The 25,551-nt window shown below is 42.2% G+C and overlaps 1 protein-coding gene across 3 annotated transcripts in view; it reads right to left on the reverse strand.

Moving 5' to 3' along the window:
- RERE (arginine-glutamic acid dipeptide repeats) overlaps nt 1-25,551 on the reverse strand; it is a 181,437-nt gene that overhangs the window by 57,166 nt on the left and 98,720 nt on the right. For all 3 annotated transcript variants that reach the window (XM_082328890.1, XM_082328889.1, XM_082328891.1), the window contains one exon: nt 145-225. In XM_082328890.1, the coding sequence (XP_082185016.1) occupies nt 145-225 (81 nt within the window). The remainder of the gene's footprint in view (nt 1-144; nt 226-25,551) is intronic.

Here is a 25,551-nt window from a genome sequence, read left to right on the forward strand (position 1 = left end):
TACAGCTACCTTTTCTGGCTGTGCATTTCTCTTCCATTTATTTGCAGAGAATTCAGTTCAGGGTGAAAAGGAAATAGTTTCGTAAGATCAAACACTGAAGCAGCAAGAGAAAAAGCAAATTACATAAAGTCCAAATGTACTTACAGTCTCCTTATTTGGAAGCAACTCCTTTCGGATCCTGAAGAAGTTCTTGCCGTACTGCCTCAACCCCTTAATAAAACGTTTCTGCGATAAAAGATAACAAAAATAGTATGTCAGCAGAAGGAGAAAAAAAAAAAAAAAAAAATCTTGTTAATCAGCACAACAGCCAAACAATGTTCTTAGCTTAAGCACTGTCGATGGAAGAAAACGTATACCCACACAGCAACTGAAAACAGACAGGGGAAAAAAGGTTTTGAAAAGATACCGAAAAATTCAAACCACATTCCCTTCCATGTCAAACTTCCAACATTTGAAGCTTTTAAAAAAAAAAAAAAAAAAAGTCAGTACCACAGTCAGTTCTTTCCCGAAACGACCGAAGTGTTCTGCCGCACGTCTCTTCTCAAGTCTATTTTTCAACTAAGCAGCAGCAGGCGAGGGGAAAACACGCAACGCTGGTTTCCAGGGGAGGAAAGTGACTCTCCGGAGGAGGCGCCGCAGGGGTTAACGAGGGCTCGCAGGCGCCAGCCCCCGGCCGCCCCCGGCCCGGCGATCGGCGGAGCGCGGCGGCCCCCGGGCCGGCCCCGCGCCAGGCGAGAGCGGGGCCGCCGCTGCCCCTCGGCGGCTCGCAGCGGTCGGCGGTCGCTCGCCGCGCCGAGGCGCTTCCTCCTCTCGCCCCGCAGCCGCCCGCGGGGGCCGGGGCCGCGCCCGGCGGGACAGGGCTGCGGCGGCGGCGGGGGGCGGGCGCAGGTGGGGAGCGCGGCGGGGCGGCCCCGCGGCGATGGCGGGCGGCCGGGGCTGCGGCGCGGGCGGGGAGGCGAGCGGAGCCGCGGCGCGACGAGCGGAGGAGCCGAGGCGCGGCCAGGCGAGCGGCGCGGAGGGCCGGGCCGGGCGGGAGGGAGGGAGGCGGCGGCCGCGGCCGCCCAGCATGTGATCGCGGCGGGGCTGGGCGGCGCGGCACCCGCGGGGCGCGCCGCAAAAGGCGGCCTGGATCGGCGGCCCCCCCCCGCCCCGGGCCCCCTCGCCCCCGGGAAAGCCCCGCCAAAGCGGCCGCCGGATTAACGCCCGCCGCTCCCCGCGGGCTCCGCGGCCGCCTGGCGTCCTTCGCCCCTGCCAGTTGCCGGCTCTCGTCTGCCGCACCCCTCGGCTGCCCCTCCTCGCTCTCCGGTCCCCCCTCAGCTGCCCCTCGCACTCATGATTCCCCTCTGCAACCCCCTCAAGATAACTCTTCAGCCTCCAGCTGTAAGCATCGCTCGCTCCCCTCCTCCTCTCTTTCCAGGGCCAGCACCGGTAAATATTTCATCTATCTATATCTGTTATTCAGTAAATCTATTGCAGCCTGCTGCCATCGCAGCCTGCAGCTCCAGGACCAGTCTCGCCTCTATCCCAGCATCACACCACCATGAATCAGTAGCAGGAGATCAGGACCGAACACAGAGTGCCTCTTTTTGGAAGGGCCAGTCCTGAGGACTTTTTCTATAATAACCGTACAGGTATAAACGCTAGCAAATACCAAATTCTGCCTTCAAAAAAGATGAGGGATGTTGAGCATATGGGCCCTAACATTCTGGGGGAGATGAGAATTAGTAATGCCCTAAAAAGAAACATACCTCAAGTTGGCTTAATGCGTTTTGGACCACAGCTTCTTGCAAACATCTCCTTGAAGGAGGTGGGCAGGTGATTAGGGGCTTCCACATAGCGAAGTGGATAAGGAATGCCCAGAAAGGGTAATTCACTACTGAAATAGTGCTCTGTACACCTTGTAAGCTCCCACCACAACGCTGAATGTGAGTGAGCAGTCTCTTTGGAACCTCATGCATATTACTTTGCAGATCAGCTCCCACAGGGATCTATCCTTACCTAACCCTGACCCTCAAAACCAGCAAGACTGCTAGGGTTCGCCAAGAACATGCCCGGGGGCACGGAGACAAGCATTAACCACCAGTTGCACACGCTTTGAGATCACAGTCCCTTCCAGTGTACGATTTGCTCATACCCACCCGCTCCTTTTAAACCAGCGAGCAGAGCACTCAGGAGTTTAAGAGCTCAGTGACAGGGGTGCTTGGGCTCCTGAACAAGGAAAATTTTACTAATAGCAAGGTACCAGCCCCCCATTCACAGGTGGAAGTCACACAAATATCTACAGAGCAAGATACCAAGACTGCCTACGATGGGTAACTGGTCACTAGGGCACACGCATCCTTCTCACTTTTTACCACGGGAATGACAAGGAATTTTCATTACGCTGAGGGGGGGACAGTCCCTCCCCTGGCACCATATGCATCCCTCTTCTCTCTTATGCTTCTGGGCAAGAGAAGATGGCAGCAGCAGCAAGGCAAACAACCCTGCCCTCATACCACTCCCAACATCCCAAAGAGCAATATAATTCCCGTCTGCAGCTTATCACAAAGAATGAAAATCAACTAAATCAAGAAACATTTAAAAACAGGCAATCCAAAGGGAACTCAGATTCTAAACGATGCAGCTCAGTTCCTGGCTTTGACATCGCTGCCTCGCGGACTGTATCAGAGGTGCGGTGCTTTTGCAGCATCAGTTAACAGAGCATATATAGGAAAAGGCGACATAAAAAGCTGTAGGGGAATAAAAAGAAACCAGAGCTGGAACACTCCAACCATGGATGAAAAAGCACAGGGAAATACGAGAGAGCAATCTGGTCCACTGCATAAAATGAAAAGCCCCGATTCCCTATTCCTCATTTTCCAAAAAACTTACTAAGGTGCATCTGAATTCTCAGGGGACCATTTCATTTATTTTTTAAGATTCCTTTTAAGCAAACTGTTTTACCTTTGTTTTGTGTTGTGATTCAACTCTGTATTAAAAAAGCCTATGACAAACTGTTTTCCTTTGAACTCATGAGATACCAAAAATCCCTACTGGGAACGTAAGCCTAGCATACAGCCTATCTGAATAACAGAATTAGAGGGAGCTCGAAATGCTGCTCCCAATTTCCAAATACGAATGAAGTCAATCCTTCTGGCATTCTGAAATTTTGGCCAATTACGCTGTCACCTTTATCTGCGTCATACAGCATTATCACTAGGCCATTGAGGCAGTGCAAGATATCCAACTATAAAATAGTTGCGTGCCTCTATTGAAAGGCAAGAGAGCCACTTCTTAATACACAAAGAACAACAAAGCACACAAAAATTAGTTTCAGAAACTTAGACAGAAATTCTAAAGCTTAACAAAATGATCGAGGTTTTTTTAAAACATTTTCTTTTTTAGATTCTCCTCCCTATTCTAGTCTTCCATTAATTCAGGCATCATGTTCAGTTCTCCCTTAGCCTGCAGCAAGATCAGCTGCTTCTTTTCTCCAAGTCAAGCACAATAGAGACCTCTAAATGTTTTTAAATATAAAAGAACTAAATAGTTGCACACCAAATCACAAGTGACCTGTTGCTCCCCAGCGTCTCATAAAACAGACTGCATAACACAGTTTAAATTTTCTCTCCTCTGCACAAATGACATGCAACAAATTTCAGGTCTGCATTTTAATGGTGCAGGAGATGTTGCACTGCTCACAGAAGGCATCTGAAAATGACAGCTGCTGAATTAAAATAGTCTCACAATACAGGGCTGGTGAACAAGGAGGCTTAAGCCTAGGGATGCACGAGAGAAGTTTTGATAAAGGGCAGAAGTGGCTCTCGAGCACGATGGCTTAAAAACCCAAGTTCTGTACTTCTAAAACTTCAGATAATCATTTCAATTTTACCACTTACGTTTAACTTTAAAACATTACTTCTGACAGAATTCTGTCAGCATTGCTGTTTGCACTGCTCACTGAAGACCAACTGTAACACAATTAAAAAAATGCTACGGATCATTATTGCTGTGAAGTGGCCTTCGGAAACCCCGTGGCTCGCTCGGTCAGTCAGTGCTGACAGACGACGCAGTTACATCCCCCCGAGTGGTTACCATGGCTATTGACCAGCCACAACACAAGGTCTCCTAATACCGTTTTATAATTTGAGCTTCCCCAATGAAATGTGTTGGATTCTGCAGCATCCTGCTACGATGCGTAAACAGGGAGCCATAAATAACCAAGGAAGAACCAGGAACAAGCATGTTAATGTTTGCATGTGTGTTACTTGCAGGTCCCATATTTTATCCCAAGAAACAAATATCATGACAAGATACACAAAGCCATTATGTTCTGACTAACAGAGCTCAGATGGCGTGTTTATCAATGTGATGATAACGCCATTGCAAAGCTGTAGTTAAGGTTATGCGTCAGGGTTTCTATTATCAAGAGATTACAGCTTGGCAGGAAAAATTTGCTGCTGCATGCTGAAATTCAGCACCCCAGGTTTTAACAGGGAACTGAGGTTCCCAGTTCAGTTTTCTTCTTTACTGCAGAAATCTAAAACAAAGCTGTTTCTAAAAGCATGCAAGAATAACATCTAGTACAAAATAGCCTGTTTAATCAGCTTAAGAATTTCCAACTGAAACCTCATGGGCTTCAGAAAGGCAGGACGACTCTGATAAAACTGTAAATTCGTAACTGCTACTAGTATGTGTCTTCTGAGGTGATGCTTCAATCAGGTTTAGATCAAATATATTTTCTCTAAGAAAATCCATGTGCTATTTCATTCCCTTCCCATGACTTCCACCTGGTTAGTTAGTGAAGAGCATGTTGTAATGCAGTATATTTACAAACACAGAACCTTTTCTGTTCCTTCTTAATCCAGGAAATAAGGACTTTTATTCCCCCTCAGTCTTTCTAAAAAAATCTCCTCTTTAGACCATGTCCAAGAACAGCAAGTTCTTCTCTCAACCTTTTCCTTAATTATAAGCATATAAAAATAGAAGATTTGGCTATCATGAAAGCAGTAGGTACAGTGCATGTTTTGAAAGGCCCAAGGTTTTCTAGGCAGATGCCAATTGAAGTTTTCACCATCTTCCGTATTTAATATGCCTTTTTAAGTTCTATAGTAAATACGGTAGGAAAATCTACAGGGTTTTAATAGTTAACAGCAAATAAACAGTAAATGCATAAAAGCATCTTTATTTCTAAATTTCACAAGATGAAAAATTACGGCAGTTGTTCTGAAAAGAAAATGAGATCTGGTTATATCTGCAAAACTTCTGTTAAATGTGCAGCACATTTATACATTGCCCCAAACAATTTTTTAGCATGCAGACATTGTATATGCACACCAGCTGAATTTCAGTGCACAGAGTACATTTTATTAAAAGCTTGGCTGAGTTTTAACATTATGTTTTGCTTATGTGTGTACAGTGCAAATAAAGGCAATTGCTGATAACATTAAGTGATGTATACTGTCCTCTAGAAACAGAATCATCCTGATAGTTTCCTTAAGAAGAGACACAGTTTAACCTGAAGATATCAGGTATCTCTTAGAAAAACGTAACTTGTGTTATTCACCATTTTTTTTTCACCAAACTATACCTGGCTGTAGCAGAAAACGATGCTAGTAGTTATTGTATCTTTCCCTCAAAGGAATTCTATATGCTCAATAACAGACAGGACTAAGTACTGCTCGGTAAGTAATTCCATCAAAGGCAAAAAGAGGTACACGAAGTTAAAGAAAACGCAGCTGTCACATATCCAAGCTCTTCTCAGAACCCACCAAACCACTGCAGACCCGCAGCATGCCTGGTTAACTCTTTCCACAAGCTGCTTTGTTCCCTGAACGCTCTTACCCAGAAAAAGTCCAACTGCCCTAAGGCACTGCACCAGCTAGGACCGCGGCCAGGGAAGGGAAGGTCTCGCGGGGGTGGGAAGCTCCAGTCGGATGGAAATGCCCTTGCCGTGCCCCAGCCGCTTCCAGCCCTAGCTGGCAGGCTTGCTCTCGGTCCTGCCTTCTCAAACAGCCCAGCCTGGGGACCGGCAGCTTGGGGAGAGCTGGGGGGAAAACACTCGCTGGCACTGAGCCCAGGAAGGCTGCGTGATGGAGAAGCAGGTGGAGAGACAGACAGATGTTCTGTCCTGTCAGAGAGAGAACAGGATGGCCAAAGACTCCCACAATACAATTTTAAGATGCACAAATTGCCAGCTACAGAGGAGAGAAAGCTACAAAAGAAAAGAGAGGAAAAGACCCTTTTCTAGGGCAGAAGGGAGAGACGTTCCACAGAAATTTCTTGGCCTAGGGGAATGCACATCCTCAGAGCAACTTGCCATGACAAGGACTGGTCCCAAGGTAACAGAATATTCTCGGTTAGACAGCAGCATGTAGAATGAGGAACAAGCATGATGACTCAATGAAGCTCACCTGAAACCTTTGTAAAATAAAAAATCAGTCCACTGGGAAAGAGGAACTATCAAGAAAAATCTACGTTCAGGCCTCTGCTATGTTCCTTTAACATGCCCAGCTGCTGGGAGAACAGGATATCCTTCACCCTCATCTGAACTTTATTTTATTGGTTCCTGTCACTACTGTAACCCTGCTTAATGTTTTTTGAATTTAATTTTGAAGTAGCAAGCAATTTTACCCTTAGCATTAGATACCGGTACTGCTGTGGGTTACATCAGTTAACAGCAAGCTTGCAAAAATGACCTAGCTGGCAAACTTGTTTAATAGCAAGACACCATAAACCTTCCCTAAACGTCTCTGCGTGTTGTTCCACAGACCTTGGCATTGTATCAGAGATGTGTGCAGATCTCAAGCATGTGAGCAGAACTAGTAGACCTTTGCAGAAATATCATGTTCCCACTGTTCCCTCAGCGTTACCTGCCTTGAGCCTACATCATCTCAGATGTGCTTAGGTTGAGTTTACTGCTCCGTCCCATCTCTAACCGCAGCACTTTGTCTGCTCCTGCAGGAGGTAAGGCTGTCACCAGCTTGCAATTTAGAGTCTCCTCCTGAAGAGGCTGCACTGAAGCACGCGTCATGATTTGAAGGACCTTACTCTCTTCTCTGACACAACCGCACAGAGGTATGAGAAATTGTTCACACCATCTGGCAACTGCTTGAAGATGTCTGCAACCACTTACTGCAAATCTCTGGTGCAAGAGGCCTCTGTTGTAGGGGAATGGCTGGGCTTTGATGACCACTGACACTATACACACAAGCTCTTTCATGATCTGTTTGGCTTGCAGAAAGTTGTGGAGTAACAGCAAGTGAAGATCCTTCGCTGTCCGTGGCGCACCGCACGCTGCACCAGCTAGCTCTGGCAGCGAAGCATGAACAGCAATAAATGCCAGGCAACCCCTGCAATGCCGCTTCTTGCTGTTCAATTACAAACTACAAATTTTTAAATAACCGATTTTGAGACAAATTAGTTTGGGTTTTGGTTTTGTTTGTTTTGTTTTTTTAACAGTCCCCTTTCATGACTGTAAACAGGTCAATGTTTCTTAAATTGTGCCACAAAAGTGTTTCTAGACTTCCAGTCCAAGAGAGAAGGCACACATGCAGGTGATCATTTTGTAGAGCAAGACTGGAAGGGAATAATCATATGTATGTATGTGGGTGCGTGTATAGAAACTTATTTTTGGTTGAAAACATCCCTTACCTCCAAAATATACTTACTCAATTTGCTTCTTCATTCAGCAGATTGTGACCTTAGTTCTAAATACATACTAAAGCCAAATTCAGTTTTCTTTTACTAGATACTGGTCTGTTTATTTTTCTTGTCACTTTATTTTAATGAAATAATTCTATTGTGTCAAGACAAAGTTGTCCTCTAACCTTTGCGGTACTTTGAAAATAAAATTCTCTTTCACAAAGTCCTCTTACTCAAAGATATTATAGGAAAACAAAAATATTTTGATGGTATTCATTAGATACCAATCTATATTAAAAGGCATTCATGTTCTCATTGGATATTCAAAGCACCTGTTCAGACTGCATTGCTGGTCATCTACACGTGATAAAAATCTCATACTCCTTAGGCCATATGCCTGTAAGATCAAGTATCCTCTGTAAACAAACGGACAAGAAATATATCAGCTGAAAGGCTTAAAGGTGCCAAACAATTAGCTTTCCTTCCCAATCGGATCGCTTTGTCTTCCTGAAAAACTATACTGAAAAATTAAACCCTACCTCAAACTGTAAGGGATTCAACACCAAAGCATCACACAGATGCAGAGAGGCACGCAACATCCACCAGAGTCCGTGTTCCGTGTAGCCACAGCCATATACGCAGACGGAAAGTCATTAAGCAGACTCCCTCAAGGGAATGCCAAAAGATCCTGAAATGATAATGATCCCCCTTCCATGGCGCTGCACTGTTGGCTTTTGTTTGGAACAATAGATCTCCCATGATACCTCTCGCTTGCTGAAAATATTGGTATTAAGTGAGCATGAGCACAGCTGTGTGTAAATTACATATATAAACAGATTAGATTTGTATATTTATACTGGATGCAAACACATTAATAGCACATTTGCATACACAGTTGGCTAAATGAGATTGCATGCAGAGCAGGATTACTAGTTACAAACACATTTATTTAGAATTTTCAATAAAGTATTTATACTGCCATTCAAGAGGTCAAAGTGGATTCATCATCCTTTCTCTCCTCTTCACCTTCTTAAAAGTATGCAAAAACACTCTTGTCAACATGCTTTCTGCATCTTGCCAATCCCTCATCACAATTATTCTGGAAAAAGGACTTACAAGCTAGCAGAAGAAACTGAACTGGGGCGCTTACCTAAAGGTTATCCAAATTTCCTTCAGTTTAGTTTATTGGAGCTGATGTTTTGGGGGTGGTGTGTGTTAAGAGTTCTACGTTTGACCACAGCATGAACTACTGCCTAAATGCCAGTTTATAAAACTCTTCCTTCCCTTCTCTGTTTAATGGCAGGGATCAATGCAAAAGTCTGTCTGAAAGGCAACGCGATATCGAAGGTGACACAACAGCTCTCAGACATTTCCAAAGCTGGGGGAGAATTCAACTATTCCTTCACCCCAGGCTTTGAGCTGTCAGGGTGCTGCTAACCTTATGTGCTAACCTCAGCTTTATTTTACCATCGGTATTTTAACAGAGCTATTTTTATAAAGAGAGAGGTTGCAGCTTCACCCAAAGCAGTACGCAAAGCGTTGATGCACTTTCTGCATCGTACCTGTTTCTGCGTGAGAGCCTAGATGAGAAAGAAAACAAAATAGAAAAAAAAAAAAATCAATTATGTCTAAATGAGGAGCCTTTTTTTTTTTTTTTTTTTTTTTGCTCTGACTGTGCCCTCTGATTATTGGGGCTGGGGGCTTTCACTGCACACCCCCAGATGATGCTCCCAAGCCAGCCGCTCGCTCTCTCGCCTTCACGTTTCACGTCGATTCCTGTTAAAAGGTCCAGTCCTGCCTCTTGGGTTCACCACGCTCGCAGCCCCGCCGATAAATCATCTACCAACCTGCTCTTGGAAAGGCACGGGCCGCGGTGCGATGGCTCTGGCCCGGGTTGCCAAGCAACCTGCGCAGGAGGGATGGCTGAGAACCGCTGACAAATAGCCAAGTGGCTGCAACAACAGACTTGGCTCTGTCAAAAACGTGTTTGGGAGAAGTGCCTCCCCCGCCTCTGCTCTGCGCGAAACACTGCCTGATTGTAAAATCAAAATCAAAAGGCTATTGTAATGAACACACACTTCCTGCTCAATTACTAATTGTTAAAAAGCTGCGGGGAGGCTGCGATCACACAGCGTATGGCAACAGAAATGTGATCCGGTAAACGAGATAAAGTCAACAGCACGCCAAGAAACCTGATCTAAGAACAGCCTGCAGTGGCACATCAGAAGCCGATGCACAGATCAAAAAAAGGCTGGATATTAAAGCAGCAGCAGGAGGAAAAAAGAAAACCTGACTTTACTTTTCCTGAGCTCTAGAAGGGGTATTTGATAAACAACCTTGACTCTTCAGAAAAACAATTTGTGGATTATTACAAGCATTATTATCCACCCTAACACTGCTGTGGTTGCATGGTCCCACGTTTCAACAGCAAGATGACCAGGCAGGGAGAGATGAGCACTCTTGTTTGAAGATCGCTCAGTTTGCAATTTACCTTCCTCTAATAAAGTAAGGGTGGGAAGAGGAGGCATTCATTTTTCCAGACCAGGTCTGGAGAACTCAGCCCCCGGTGGCATTGAACAGAGGGTCGAGCTGCGGGAAGATCTTCCGGAGAGCAACAAGTCCTGAACCTCCAGAAGGCTGGAAATGCACAGTCCCTCAGGACCCCACGTACCTCTCCTCTGCACAGCACTGCAGAAATGCAGTTACACAACACACAGACAAGCGTTTCCTTATGCTACTAAACTTAATCATTCCCACCAGCAAGAAACTCGGCTGGCCAACTTGCCCACGTTTATATTTAAATGCCCACGACAGACCTGCTGCTGACAGAGGACAGGGTCCACCTATGCAGGCACGACAGGCAGCTCCAGCTCCGCGCAACGCCCCAGCTGCTCACAAAGCCTCCCCGAGACATTTGCTCTTTCGTGATCTTCAGAAAACAATCATGTTGCACATGTCCATAAACCGGGTTTCACACAGTGAGGCTGAGGCTATCCCCTCCTGTGGGCACAAACCTTAAAAACCGCCAAACTGGAGGCTGCCTTCATTGACAAAGAGCTTTGTATTTACGTAACGTTATCTGTAGGTTGTCGTCTCCTGTAATCAACAGTTTCTCAGTGCTGCAAACAAAGCTAAGATGATTTGAGTGTGTTTTTACATGAATGATTTTTTTAAAGATGCATTTTAAGAGTTAAAGAACAAAGGTCTGGCACATTTGTGACCCAGAGAAGCAAAACAATATGCTGCTGCCAAGAGACAACAGAAAGCTTTTGATTATATTTGAGATTGCCTTTTTCTGTACACAAAGAGATTCATTTCTGATTGTTATTTTAAACTGCTGTTAAAATGCTAATATACGAAAAGCCTTCGTATACATCGAAACTAAAGAGCAAGTAAAAAGAAAAAGTTGGACAACATGTTCCTTTTCAAGGACATGCTTCCCTTCCCATGTGATATCTGAAAGTATCTCCCTTTAATATAGGTAAGTAGTAGCAATTCAGCACTTAACCTGCAAGCTTCAAGCTAAAAAAGAAAAGTTATTTGCTTTTCATTTCTCAAACTCATGCTCACCCAGACTTGGTAAAAATACAATTTAAAAAAAAATAATTCATAGTTCCAATTGTTGTTGTTGGGTTTTTTTGAACAGGATGAAACCAGTCGAAGTATAGAATCCAAAAGCAGAGATAAAAATACCTATAAGCAACATATGTAATAGGAACGCAAATAGAAAAGCAGCACTTGTGGAATATAAACAATGCCCTACTACACCACCTCTCCTCCAAAGGAATGGTTCTTATGCATCAGTTTGGAATATTAACCTTTCTCTTCCTCACACAGGCTGAATCTCAAATACCTGTACCAAAAGCTGCAGTGCCAGTGCATGCTTAAAGTTATGAATATTTCCTCAAATAACGCCAACATCGGAATGTATATCATCATCCACGGGGTGGAAGATGTTCCTCGTGTTTCCTCACCTTTACTGGGCAGAAACGAGCCAAGAGGAAAATATCATATATTAGCCTCCCTCTGAATTTCATTCTCTGTTTTTCTTAACAACAGGATTTTTACTCAACTTACAATACCGTAGGGAACACCACTCTGCCCGCTAACACAAAGCGGATCTCCGTTAAATCATCAATACTAAAATGCCCATTCTAGGCAATAACATGGGCGGGTGAAGAGAGAGATAGGCCAGCCCCCAACCCCTGAGCTGTAGATCACGCGAGATCAGACACAAGGCTAATAACTAACGTGAGGGTTAACACAAAATAAGCTTCCGCTTGAGCTCTTAAACAACAAAACATTTCCATTTTCTCCATCTTTTTCCCCAGAAAATTTTTTTTGTTACACAGATCATACAGAGTTCTGAAAATACATGTCCATTTACTCAAGTTTAACACTATTACGCAAGCCTGAAGTTGTTCTCTTTCACTGTGGCATCTTTTTGTCCTTTCAGTCAATTTGTAACACTAAGCATAAAAAAAGCTGCACTCAGACTACTTGAAATACACTGGATGATCCTTTCAAGATTCCAACATAGTATGTCGAGTGGAAGGTCCCTATTGCAGAAATATTGTTCCGTGGGGATTTCAGCCATTATTGTCAATTATTCTGGAGACTATTTCTGCCTTCAAACAGTGACTTTATGCAAATGACAGAAGGAAACAAATAAAACCACTTCAAGAGCTCCCATACTTTAAAGCAATGAACAAATCCAAGAATAATGAGACAAAATGGTGGCAAGAATCCCCAAGGAAATTATACATATAGAGAGGCCAATATTTCTGTAGGTGACTTCGCCGAGTAAATAATTAAACAGCAGGGCTGTTCACAGTAGCAATGCCCAGGTTTGAGTTCAAGCACTACGATACAAATTCCAGTTTGTGACCCTTACTAAATGACATGAGGCAACCTCTGCAAACCTCCCGAATTCCTCTCCAGATAAGTCTCCCACTGACTGCTGCGTAGTGAAGAGCTAGAGAGCATAAATCTGGATACAAGAAATACTAGTGTGCTGGTGGTTAAACCACGACAACTAGTGACGACAAAGTCAAATTCCAGGCTAAGAGGCATGTCCTCAGTGAGAGACCTTTCCTACACCAAGTCGAAAGCAAACTTCCTCCTGTGACAGGAGTTCTTCACCCTGCCAAGTTGTTTACCACAAAAATAGGGTGTCCTGATGTGTTTCAAGAATTTCATGCTCTTTTAGTTACAGAGAAATGAAAATTTAGTAATTCCCATTTTCACTTAAGATGATATGGTATCAGAAAACCTTGAGCACTTAAGACCAAAATGAGCATATTCATAAGGCTTGCAAATTCTATACAGCCCCTTAGAAAGTGCAGTCTCCAAAGCCTCATAATTTAAGATTTTTAACCTGTGTTTTCTTTCTTCCACTGAGGATTTTACAATAAAAGAAAGTTCTGCCAGTCAAAAAAGTTAGAGATGAGAAATCACAGGGGAACCTAGGTATGTAATACTGTCTCCACTGACAGAGCGCAGATTGCAGCGTGTGAGCAAGCCCCTAAACTCCCTCTTTCGATGTGGGCTGGGGCGACAGCGGCAGCATACTTGGTGTCTGCAAATGTTACTCGTAAGCTCTGAAGGCTAAGGCCGAAGATATTAGAACATTACTTGTGATAATTTGCACTGTTCAGAAGGTGGGTAACAGCTTAAAGAGGAGACTAATTTCCAAAGTTACAGACACACATCCTTTGACACTTTTATAAGAACTGAACACCCAAATTTGGCATTCAAGTAACATCATGAATTCTTGATTTCAATCGTGTAGCCCAGTCTGACCCAGCTACGTAGCAGCTCCTAGGAAGAGCAGCAGCATTTACCTCCAACTTACAAGACTCCATGCTGAAATCACGTAGCGTAGCCTTCTCCCTGAATACGGAAGGAAAAAGGCCTAACCTTTTCCAGGATTTTGACTGATTGCTAATTAAAGATTGTCTTCACAGCCTTAATGTTTAAAAGACTCAGAATGTAATAGGCAGCACCAATGCTGCCCTAATAGTAAGAGTCTAATTCTTTAGCTACTGCCAGCTGCCAGTATGGGTGCAAGTGGCACCCGAGCACTAAAATCAGCAAGAAGACCGCTTATCACAAAGTAGATAAATGGTCAGCTAAGCTTTCTAATTACAATTATTAATAATTATATTACTTTTATTATTTTTAACCAGTAAGTCCCACTGTACAAGGCTTCAGTTCCTTGCAAGCTCCTGTCTCGAACCCACACCACAACCCTCCTCCTTCCATTATCCGCCGTGTTTTTGTCAGAGGCACGTAAGATGTCAGTAAAGTGAAGGACACACTTCTGCAACGCGGCCATCCAGTTACCGAGGAAGACGCTGGCTCATAAGGTAATCTTGGCAGTAACGTATAAAAGTAGTTTTAAAAAGAATCAGACGATTCCCAAGTTCCCTTTTTTGTGTAAGGGGCTCTGAATAAAAACGTTTACTGGGGGGTGGGGGGGTGCCAAATATGAAAAAGGGACACACAAATAAGAGAGGAAAGAAAAAAGATTGGAAAACGAAGGACCCGAAATGCATCCATAACAAAGGCGAACACTGGCAAGGGAAACTTGAAAGGCAGATATTTGGGGGGGAGGGAGGCAAGGGGGAAGTGGTGCCGAGACTATGGAATTACCTCCCCAGACACGTAGAACTGGACAACATCTTCTGTAACAGATAAATGAAATATGCACCCTCATAAAACAGAGGTGCCCTCTTTTGCCTTCCCCAATTTGTAACAAATGGAATGTTTGATTTGAGTGTTTGAAGTTATTCCAATGCAGTGGAGGGTAATATGCTGTGATGCTTATTTATTAGCTCTTCTAAATGCATAAGGCCCTGTCTGATCAATCTCCCCATGTAGCCTAAAAGCTATATAAATCTGAGCAGATACTGGGGGGGGAGGAGGAGGAAAGGAAGTAAAGGAACAAAAGAATAAGGAAAAACATGGTGGATCATGCACAAGTGGATAGGGGAACAAGTGAGATATCAAGAGGCCAGTAAAAGCTGAAGCAAAACCACAAACCCAGAAGCTACGTGCACTTTTGAGTCTTTACCACAATATATTCAAAACCACAGGGACATGAAAGTGCAAAAGCAGCGTTGGACGAGGAGCACAAAGCAGTAGTTTTTAAATGCACCCTCATGAGCGCTGATCAACACAACACATCTTTTACACAACACTTAAACAAGGAGGAAGGAAGAGAAAACCTAACCACATGCTGGTTTAAGAGAACCTTTGCAGAAGCACAGCGTGTTTACAAGCTGTCCAGGGACCGCTGTGTTGGGGTTCATCTGTATCGACTACGTAAACTTTTAAAAAGGTTAAAAGCGAAGTTACTCAGCTGCTATGAAATGAAAAACTGTATTTTTCTCAGGCGGCATTTCCACACTCGAATCTAAGTTTCCTTCCAAATCATACGAAACCCCTCCCATTTGCTACGTAAGCGACACGGGGCCAGACCTGGAAATTAGGCCTTCTCGGCTCTAGCAGACTTCCTCCGTACTAGCAGGTACTGCGCATCTCTCTGGATCGAGTCCTTATTTGCTGTCAAATTCTTTTTATGGCAGTATAATCATTAGCTTTACTGGCACTGTTACCCTTGTAACTAATTAGGAATCTTGGATGGATGCAGAAAATGATTAATATTTAGTCACTGTGCGTCTACTACAGAAGCAGCCTATTATCAAACAAGCGACACCTCCACAAACTTAAATTAAATAATGGCTCCCAGAGAGGATTCAGAGCCACTGACAGAATGGCAAGTGATTTAAGTAACGTAAAGCTGAGCAACTGGCGATGGATCACAGTTTTTTCACTCACTCTGTTACAGCCTGTAATAGAACAAATGATCATTTTTCAGCCTAATTGAATATGGCCGCCCCGCTTATACACAAAAGGAGACAAAGCTATATCATTTGCTTCATTAAAATGCATTTTTATGTCATCTGAAAGATTAAATAAAATTGGTGCTGTTGATAGGGAAGATTAGAAAAATAAAATTTATCATGCAAACAGAACTTGCAAATGAGGTGTATTTTGGCATTCATACTGCTTACGCTTGCGCAAGAAAGATAAGTCCTGAGCACTAAAGCACGCAGAGCATCCATATTGTGACAGTAATCAAAATTTCTTAAAGAAGAATTATGTCACTATACAATTTGAAGAAGCATTTTGTCCTTTTCTGCTGCAATGGCCGCTGGGCCATACTAAATAATTCTCAGATGAGCTGTCAGGCAGAACCACAGGGAATCTAATGACATTTGGAAAGTTTGGAAAAAATTTTTTTTCATCATTATTAGAAAAACCAAAATACCTGTTAAAAAAGAGCCTTCTCCAACATTAAAATCAGAGCTTCAAGCAAGAGTGCTGCCTTTCAAATATAACCTTAATTATACTAAAGCTTTCCGAGATAGTATGTTTTGGTAGTCTCGCCCTCCACAAGCCAGGTGGCAAACCTAGTTGCTTTTCCTCTCCCTCCTCCAATCCCCCCTTTAGCTTTCCTTGCCTGGAGATGCTAGAAAGAGAACTAGGAAGCTAGATAGTTATTTTAAATTAGTTACCCTTTGACACTGGAAGAGAGATTTGTTCGCTTCCGTATTTCCAGCTTGGCCAAGAAAGCAATGTGGCTTCTCTCTCGCCCTCTCTCTCCACAGGGCATCACTTAGGCCAGCAAACGCTGCTCTGGCCACAAACATTTGTTCATCGACTGCTGCCGCAGCCCCGGCACGGAGAACTTGGTTTGTGGGCCCCGCCAGGCACGGAAGCATGGACCGAGCTCCATCCTGGTGCTACCAAAACACTCACCTGCTTCCAGCTCTGCTCGTCCTTGAGCCTCCCTCACCTACACCCTCTACAGCCTTAGGATTCCCCTTATTTACTCTGTTTAGGTGTTTTTTGTGGTTTTAAAGCAATCTTGTTAGGAACAGCAAATTGCCATTTCCCATGGTTTAGACAGCAAAACCCTCTTTCAAAACAAAATAGTGATTTGCCATATCAAGTGATCCATTCCTGGACTCTATGTATTTAATAAAGCGTAATTCCAACGTACATAAGTATTCCAAAACGGAACACTTTTACCTATATCAACTTAGACTAAGCCAAAATTACTTGGAAAGATGCTGGAGATTTCTATCATACACTTAACATGGAAAAATATCAAAGCACTTCACGGTTATTTATTACTATAATTGCACTGTTAGGTATTAAGGACATAAGGATCCCGTAGACTAATTTAAATTTCTTAACACCTGCAAGACAGATAAACTCAACCAAACTACTGAAATGACAGGACTATTGAAATAATTTGAAATCAAATCAAGAACTCTGGATGTTGCTACCAATACAAGCCAATAAACCAGTCGCCCCTCCTTAACCATTAGAAAAGGTGAACCTAAATTTAAATCATGCTATTTATAGCATTTAAAACAAAACCAACCAAACAACTTCTGAAAACAGACAGCTAACCAACATTCCTTATATTTAAATTATAACACGGCTGTCAAAAGCATAAACAAAGTCATACATCCTAGATCCTGGGGTGTTGGGATAGTGTACACCAAGGAGCATGAGCCAGCGATCTATCCAGGGCCATTTATTACATTTCCATTCAGAATGGGAAGCAAACTGTGCAACGTATCTTATTGACACTATTAGTCTTTTAAGAGGCAATCATACTATTAACAAATATGGATTATCTTTAAAAAAAATTAAATTTCAGATTTTGGAAATTATGTACAAAGAAATGGAGAATAAATAGGTCAGTGGAATTTAAGCAAGACAGCTTCAATACACAGTATCTTTCAAAATTAAATCAAGAGCCACCCTCCCTCCCAAAGACAGATACAGGGCAAGAAAAGTTTTACCATGCTCAGGAGAGATGAACACTTGGCAAAAGCATTAACCCTAGGAACTCCCAGAATTTTGATGATCCCTGCACTCTCCAGATGCTCTTACTGTTGTAATGTCATGACTCAGTTTCCTTTTGCAGAACAGGACATAGGGTGATGTTATATTTAAACCAGATTCCGGATCTCTTAGCAGACAAAATCTGAATAAAAGGTCAGAGCCCTGAAGACCGTACTGTGTCACTGGCCAGAACATCGGCTGCTGGTGAGGAGGAGAAAGAGGGACAAGTCCATGCAGCTTATTAGCACGCTTGGTTTATTTTCTTCCCCTGCACAAGGCTCGGGTGAAGAGTCTTTGTTTCAGTTGCAATACTGCTGAGCTGCACAGCTCATGCTTCTATACATAGAACTTGTAAGATATACACGAACATTAAAACTGACTCCAGCTCTGTTGCTAAGAAACTACGAAGGATAGCTTTTTTGGCCCTCTTCATTTATAAAATAACCGCTTTGCCCTATGGGAGAACGAATGCAATCTCTCAAGTCCCCCAGTGCCTTGTTCTCATTTTTAAATGAACACAGAAAGATGATTGAGAATGCTAGGAAGTGTAAGTGATCTCCATTTTTAAGATGCCCTTGAAAATGAGATGAAAAACATGGTTTCAACAATCAACTGCTGTCGTATTTATTAATCTTTCAAGCAGCAGATTCTTTCCCCTTGGCAACAGTGAACTATGTGTATGTGCTTCTGTCTCTCTATTACAAACCTTTTTCTAGAAAACAAAACACCAGCTTCTGAAAGCACCTACAAATTATTTAGTTTATACTGGAGTTAAACTTTTAGTTTAGAGTTTAGCTTCCCGTCCCCACACAGAAATAGCCTTCTAAGCTGTGGCAACCGGCCAGTGTAAATATTTGTTGTATTATTTTTTTGGATCAGCAATATGGTAAGTGCTTAATAGATAAAAATATTCCACATGAAGGCAGAAAGACGATGAATCAAGAAACATATGGCGGTTAAACAAAGCAAATAAAAAAATGATATTGTTAAAAAAAGACTAACTTATCTGGCAGCTGTGGAAAGATCAAGATTAGCGAAAGCAGTGAAATCACCCATTTTGAAGCCAAGGTCACTGACAGGATTTATAGATTTATCCCTGAAGGCAGTCTTTGCTGAACATGAAATGCCGAAATAATTTTTTTTTTTTTAATCTACCTCCCCGCCCCATTTGGGCTATCTCATTTGCTGGAGGCTTTTAAAATTCATTCCTTTTCACAGCTGGTTAAACAATGGAATCTTTCTGCAAACTAAAAGGACAAAATTGATTGCCCTACACAAACTTTTCTGCACATATAATTGATTTTTAATTCACTGTCTTATTTCCGAAAGGACTTGACAATAAACTCGGTGCTGTATGTGCAATATTGATCCCTTTAAACAAGGACTTGGATCAAAGAATGATTCAAGTTAATCACAACCAAAAAGATTGTTGTCTTTTGTCTAAATTCATCTTTTCTAGCCATATTACACCTTATATTTTCTAGCTGTATTGCTCCTTATAATTTTGTAAACCTGTCAACTGCTAAGTAATGTAATTTTATGCAACTTTAAATAATAACTTTTTTCCCCAAGCAGAATAATTTCATCCTTCATTGGTTACTTTTTGCTGTGAGGACTGATGGTTCTTTTACACTCTAAGTTCTTAGAATAAGCTACAGACAAGACTGTACATTCCCACTCTTTCTTAAACTAAAATCTTATTTATTCTTCTTAAAATAAAGATCCTACTAGACCACGGCTATTTGTGTTTGGTGGGGTTTTTTTAATCTCAATGCTCAGTTAATTTTCAACTGTTCCCGATTAACACACTTGCAAATGGCATTAGATGGCTTGATTTCTAGAGTCCAGAAAATGTTAATTTAGTAGAAACTGTCACTCTACTATGAAGCCGTAATGTTTACTTTCCGTGGATAAAAAAAACCTAAAATTAAGCAGTAACTGGTATCTTAACCTTCTAAGCCCACTCAATTACTCAAATGTGGCCCTGCAATGCCAGCCTCCTTTTCAAATATCCCGTGATGATTCCCCCCCCTCGACTATTCCAGAGGCTCCGTTTCAATTTTGCTATGAATTACATTTTCTATAGCTGCCATATAAACAGTAAATAAAATTCATAGTATTTTTGCCCCAGTAAGCAGCTCTGTCTTCCAGCATATCTGAAAAGCCTGGCTTCAAAGGAGTGAGCATTGAAAACAATGTTTTCACGAGCAGATACTCCAAAAAGGGCAGATACGAGACATTTGAAGATGATTCTAGGCAAAGAAGCCAAGCAAATGAGTATGTGTGTTCTGCATAAGTCATTTCTTGACCAGCTACACTGGATTACAAATACTTGCAAACATGTTAGGAAATTAGTTTGCTGTATCTTGTCATTTTTGGCAGAAGGATCTCCACTTGTATTTTATGACAAATGAGCTTTAAGCTGAAGCCAGGTGTGGATGTTCTGAAATTTATGAACTTGTAAATCCATGTACATGGCCAATTAAGGTTTATCGCCAGCAAGGATTAAGTATCCCTGCACATAAATTTAAGAGGTTGTTTGAATCGAGGTTGTTTACCTCAACTGCTCTATATCAAAAGCAATGTAAAATATTTAAAGGGCAGCATATTTCATGATAAAAGCTAGTTATCAAGGACGTCACGGTGTGTCATCGACACTTCTGCATGGAGCTGCACAAGTGGGGAAAAAAAAAAACCTTCTTCCTAAGGAACACTGAGCAATTTCTTTTCGAGAATTTAACGTCTCTGAAAAGATGGGACCAAGTGTAGAAGAAAAGGGAGGAAGCGCCCAAGGAATAATGCAAAACTACTGTTTCACCCAGATTCTCTCTAACTTTGGAAGACACAGCCCTGGATTTCAAAGGTGCCTCACCAGTGCTCCTCAGCAGCGGCGTCGGCGGGCTAACGAGGAGCACGGTTCCATGCAGCCAAAGCACCCCTGTGCAATAAACTGCAACACAGCAGCAGTGAACTCTGCCTTTAGCTAGCATGCATAAGTAAACAGAATTAATAACTACCCAAGTGTGGACGGGTGACTTAATCTGTTTCGATTAGATGCAGCTCAGCCTGAGGCCTTTGTGTTATTTAAAATGTGTTCATCATGTTTAATTAAAAACCTAATAAACTAGAGGTTCTTTTAGTTCTGATTTGTATTTCTCTCTTCTGTAAGCCGTATTGATTTTGTTAGTGCTTCTGATAGAAAGACAGAAAAAAGCACACTCTGAATAAAGAGACAGAAACGTAAAGATCAAATCGGCGGGACTGTTACGTGAAGAACAGTCAGAACCAGCCTATTTCCTTCACCATTTCCAATACATGAGGCACACCAGAATTGAAAACCATTTCATTTAATGAAGATGAACATTGTATCCTTTGTAAAGGATAGCCATTTGATAGGTTATTTACCTGAAGTGGAAGTGTGCACAATAAGCTCATTTTTGGACCTGGAGCAAGTGTAGGGTCAGAACTGTACTGAACATCACTGAAAGTATAAAAGCCATTTTGCAGAGAAGATTTTGTCCCAAGACGGGTGGAAATTCTGTAAGGACAATTTTTCTTGTGAAATATTTCCACAGAAACCATGCCAGAAAATACAGGTGTTCAATTTAACCTAAACTGAAAGAAGCTAACGATCATAGTTCCAAATTCGGAATCTGTGGAAAGTAAACCAGCATATCATCAGGGCAAGCACCAGGGTTTAAATATAGGCACTCAGTTTCAGGTTTGTTGTACTTATTCCCCATGGACAACAAACTAAGTCTGCATGTTTCAAAACACACTTTCAATGTCAATTTTGAAATATTCCCAACTGGAGAAGAATTGACCAGCACCATCCCATTCTTATTAGGGATTTCTGATTGCTTGCATCAAAAATGCCTGTAGTCTGTCATAGATGAAGAGAGACATTTGTAGATGTGATCGTGAGACGCAGAGTAGAGCTCACTTCTCTTTCACTCTGACAATCCCTTGCTGAGTTTGAGTGAAGCATCTTTGGCTTCTCAGTGCATGGAAAGCAAGACAAATACTAACTACATCTTGCCTCTGCTACAACCTACTGTTACACACAGAATGACAAAAACAGTGTTATAGAGACTGGGTGCCACCAGGGGTTAGGGAGACTAGGAAAGATGGCTGAAGAAAATGAAAGGAGAAAAGTGGTTACTCTAACCTCGTATTGGCAAAAGTCAGCCCACGGAACACATACCAATGGCTACGCCGCCCCCCTTTCCCAGCTACGCTGACCTGGCCCTGGCAGCACGCATCACGGCACGTGTCAGACGTGGCATTTGGCGGTAGGAAACTTGTAAGAGGGCACTGCCACCAGCTGTATCAAAGCAGAGGCCTTGCTCCATGGCCTCTTCCTGAATAATGCATCCGCTCTGAACTGCACGCTGCTTTCTATTTGAAACCGCAGCCTAACACGAACAAGATTCCACCAGGTGATGCTGCTGGACATTGGTCCATAGGATGCGTGCTTAGAAAGTGCTTAAATATGCCATTATATATGACAATTGCTCAACAAATTTGTATACAGAAGTAAATTTGTGAGCATCACAAGAGAACCTAACCCCCCCACCAAATCTTTGCTGGAAATGGATGTTGTCAGGTGTAGCGCAAGCCTGTACAAACAGGAAGCAGCTGCCGCTCGAGCTGCGTGTAGATGCATCCGTAAAGAAGCTTCTTCAGCCGCTTCTATTAGGTAGTGTGGAAGACTGGTTTTCACAGTATGCCTCTGAATTTACATACTGGAATAAAACAGGTTTAAAAATAGCCATAGGTTTAAAAACATAAGGGAGACAACAAACCTCCATCTTCATATTTACAGAGCCTTCCATTTAATTCAATCACTGGCAAATTTTATCCTCTGTTTAATTTGATCTAAACCTCTGTAACCACATCATCAGTAGTAAAAATAACATAACTTCCATCCTTTATTTTAATCAGTTCTGATCACCGCAAAGCAGCTCGTACTTGACAGTTTGGTCACAGGCAACAAAGCTGTTTTAATTAACAAGAAAGGCTTTACCTTTGGGCAACAGACAGTCCACAGAAAAAGTTAAAAGCTTTATAAATAAATAAATCTTCAATAAATTTGAGTTATTCACACAGTGTTATATCACAAATACTACTGAATACTACAGAGACCTGTGCTGGACACAGCGTTGCTATCATGTGCACAACAAAATCAACTACATTCATCATCCAGCACAGTGGAAATGGACTCGGTCAAGATACTTGTGCAAGTAATAGACCAACCAACTTACGGAGGACTTTTGACTTCGGGAAGTGTAACGTCTTAAGAATTAGTTTTGTCCTGTCAGTTCTTTCCCTGCATCAACGTGACCGCACTTCTACTTCAGCTGCTTTTGCCCCCTGCCCAATGACTTGACATTGCCACAATGCTCCTTCCCCTCTGCTCCCTGCCCAGCCACAACCACCTTACAGCTCCCCTGCAACAGGACTCTTCTGATGCTCATCTTGAAAATCTGGCAGAAAATTAAGAATAGAAAAAGGGGGAGTGTGACGTTTTTGGGGTCCGGAGGCATGGCGGGGGGCAGAACATGATTAAAGGATTAGAAAGGCAGGAATGGAAAAACTGAGACAAGAAAAGCCATGATCTACATCATTTCAATTGGTCACATGCCACAGAACGCTTCTCAGTTAAGGAGGTTAACTAACCAAAGCTTTGTACCTGGCGTGGTATCTGCTTATTTATCCAAGTTGTAAAAAATAAGTAAGCAGGTATTTGCTGGGCCACAAGAAGAGATTAAGTCAAAGTCCAGCACAAACAGGGACGTGGTTTGGGCCTGGGTCTGCCACTTCCCTCCGAAGCGTGTCTTGGATTATCAGCCAGCCACAGTACTAGAGGCTTCCTCCTGCTCATCACTTGCCATCGCGAGATGGGGGAGGGAAGCACACAATAAGGTTCTCACCAAAATGTAATTCTTTTGGCCAGACTTTGGGTTTGACACATCAGTGTTTTCTGAAAAATACTTTGTTGTGGAGTTCCTATGCAGCTCTAGCCCCCTACGTATCGTGCAGAAAGAGCTTTCCTCAGTTGCACAGAGCCAACAATAAGGAAACTTCCCTTGCAAGTCTCAGAAACGCTCAGAAGTGCAGTACAGCTGCTTTAATCTGCAGTTTTCTCCAAACTGCCAGGGACAAACATGCTATGAAGTTGTGCAGGTGGAGCTTAGCTGTCTATAAATAAGAGCACAGTTTGATCTTTGGCTCTGCTGAGGCTGGAGGGCTGCCAAATGTTTCTGGAAACTTGGATGGAACAGAACAAGAACAAATATGATAAAATGAGCTGAGACTGACAATGATTTATAGAGTCAATGATCATTATTCTGTACTCACAGAGTTTGCACTTTTGGAGTAATGTTTCACTTTTCAATAAACTTTGCTTTTTCTTATCTGTAAGGCTCTATTCTCTATCATTTAACATGGATTGCTCATCAAAAAAGCTGCAGCAGCTACGGCATTCACAGCACAGTGCAGCTGATGGAAAAAAACAAGGAGACTGAAAAAAATCTACGCAGAAAGAGAAGTGTTGGCACTGTACAACTTAACCATGGATGTGGGGAAGAACACAGGCAGAGAAAAAAAGAGGTTAAAACAATATGAATACAAACTTACTAAACACAGGGCAGAGCACTTGAAGTATTTGTTCTGACAGTCGGTTCCCTAAACAAAACTCCTTTTAGGACAAGATAACTGTAAAACTTATCAGGAAGCTGTGTTCTAGGCTTTTTACGCATCCTCTCCTTCGCTTTGCTGCCGGTGTTCGCACGTGATCCTCTTTCGCTCTACGACTTCAGGCAGTCTCCTCACCACAAAGGTTCTTTGTTGGATTTCAGAACAAGCTTACGTTAATACAGGTTGATATGGCCTGGCCTACCCGTAATCTAGCTCTTGCAAAAAGGTTTACATAAGGAGAGAGCAAGCACACATAATTCATTGGAATAACTCCCTGAAAGGCTTCCAGAGAAACTAGAGCTTAAAAAAAAAGTCTCTCCAGCCATTGCCTGAATAATTAAAAAATGCCAAGAGACCACAAAAGTTTCACCCATTATTAATCAGTTCCATTTTACAGCACCATTGCAACTTTATTAGTAGCTTAACAAGACCACAAATTTTATTTACTTCTTCAAATACTTTACCAATTAACTAACTAGCTTAAAAAAATCATTCATTCAAAGGAAAAAAAAAAAAAAACCACAAAAAACTTTTCTCTTGTCACTTTTAAATGAGCAATGCTGTCTTGCACTGAATCAGATTTTTTTCATTTATATACCTGGTAAGTATACATGAAAAGTTGAATTTCTATCCCCATTTATTCCAATACGGTACATCAGAGAGAAGCAGCTTTTCCAACAGTGAAAGGTAAAAAACCATAAGCAAGTCTGAAGTTCTTCTCTGATAAATATTTTATAACTAACTTCCAATCATCTGATTTTCTATTTTAGCGCACGCTGCAGCCTAATTACTGAGCTAGGAAATATAACATTTTTCCTTCCTCACAAAACCAGACATGCCTAGTCAGCTTGCTAAAGAGGTACCGTCTTCTTACATGTTACATTTCACATAAATCTATTCTGTTAAGCATAATTAACATCGGCATGAAAATGCAAAATGTTTTTAGGATGTAATCCAAGTGAACTTGTTCAGCATTTCTCCTAGGTACCGAAAATGCACGAGTTTTTTTTTTTTTTTTTTTTTTTTTACAGTCAAGTACTTGTGTGCTAGCTTAAGCTGCAAGTTCTGACAAACAAGGGGTTGTAATGCAGCAGCATTTGGACTCCAAATGCTGCCAGAAAATGCATCTTGTATTAAATGCAATATTTAAGAATCTGCTTGCTTACAAGGTGTCAGCAAATTAAGAATCTATAATTTACTCCCAATTTCACATGATTTATTTCAGTTTACAACCCTACAGAAAACTGTTTAATAAGCACAGTTGCATTGTATCATATGTATAAAAATTAAGCCAGCAGAAAC

This window comes from Platalea leucorodia (assembly GCF_965183815.1).
Source record: "Platalea leucorodia genome assembly, chromosome: 17".
Taxonomy (NCBI): domain Eukaryota; kingdom Metazoa; phylum Chordata; class Aves; order Pelecaniformes; family Threskiornithidae; genus Platalea; species Platalea leucorodia.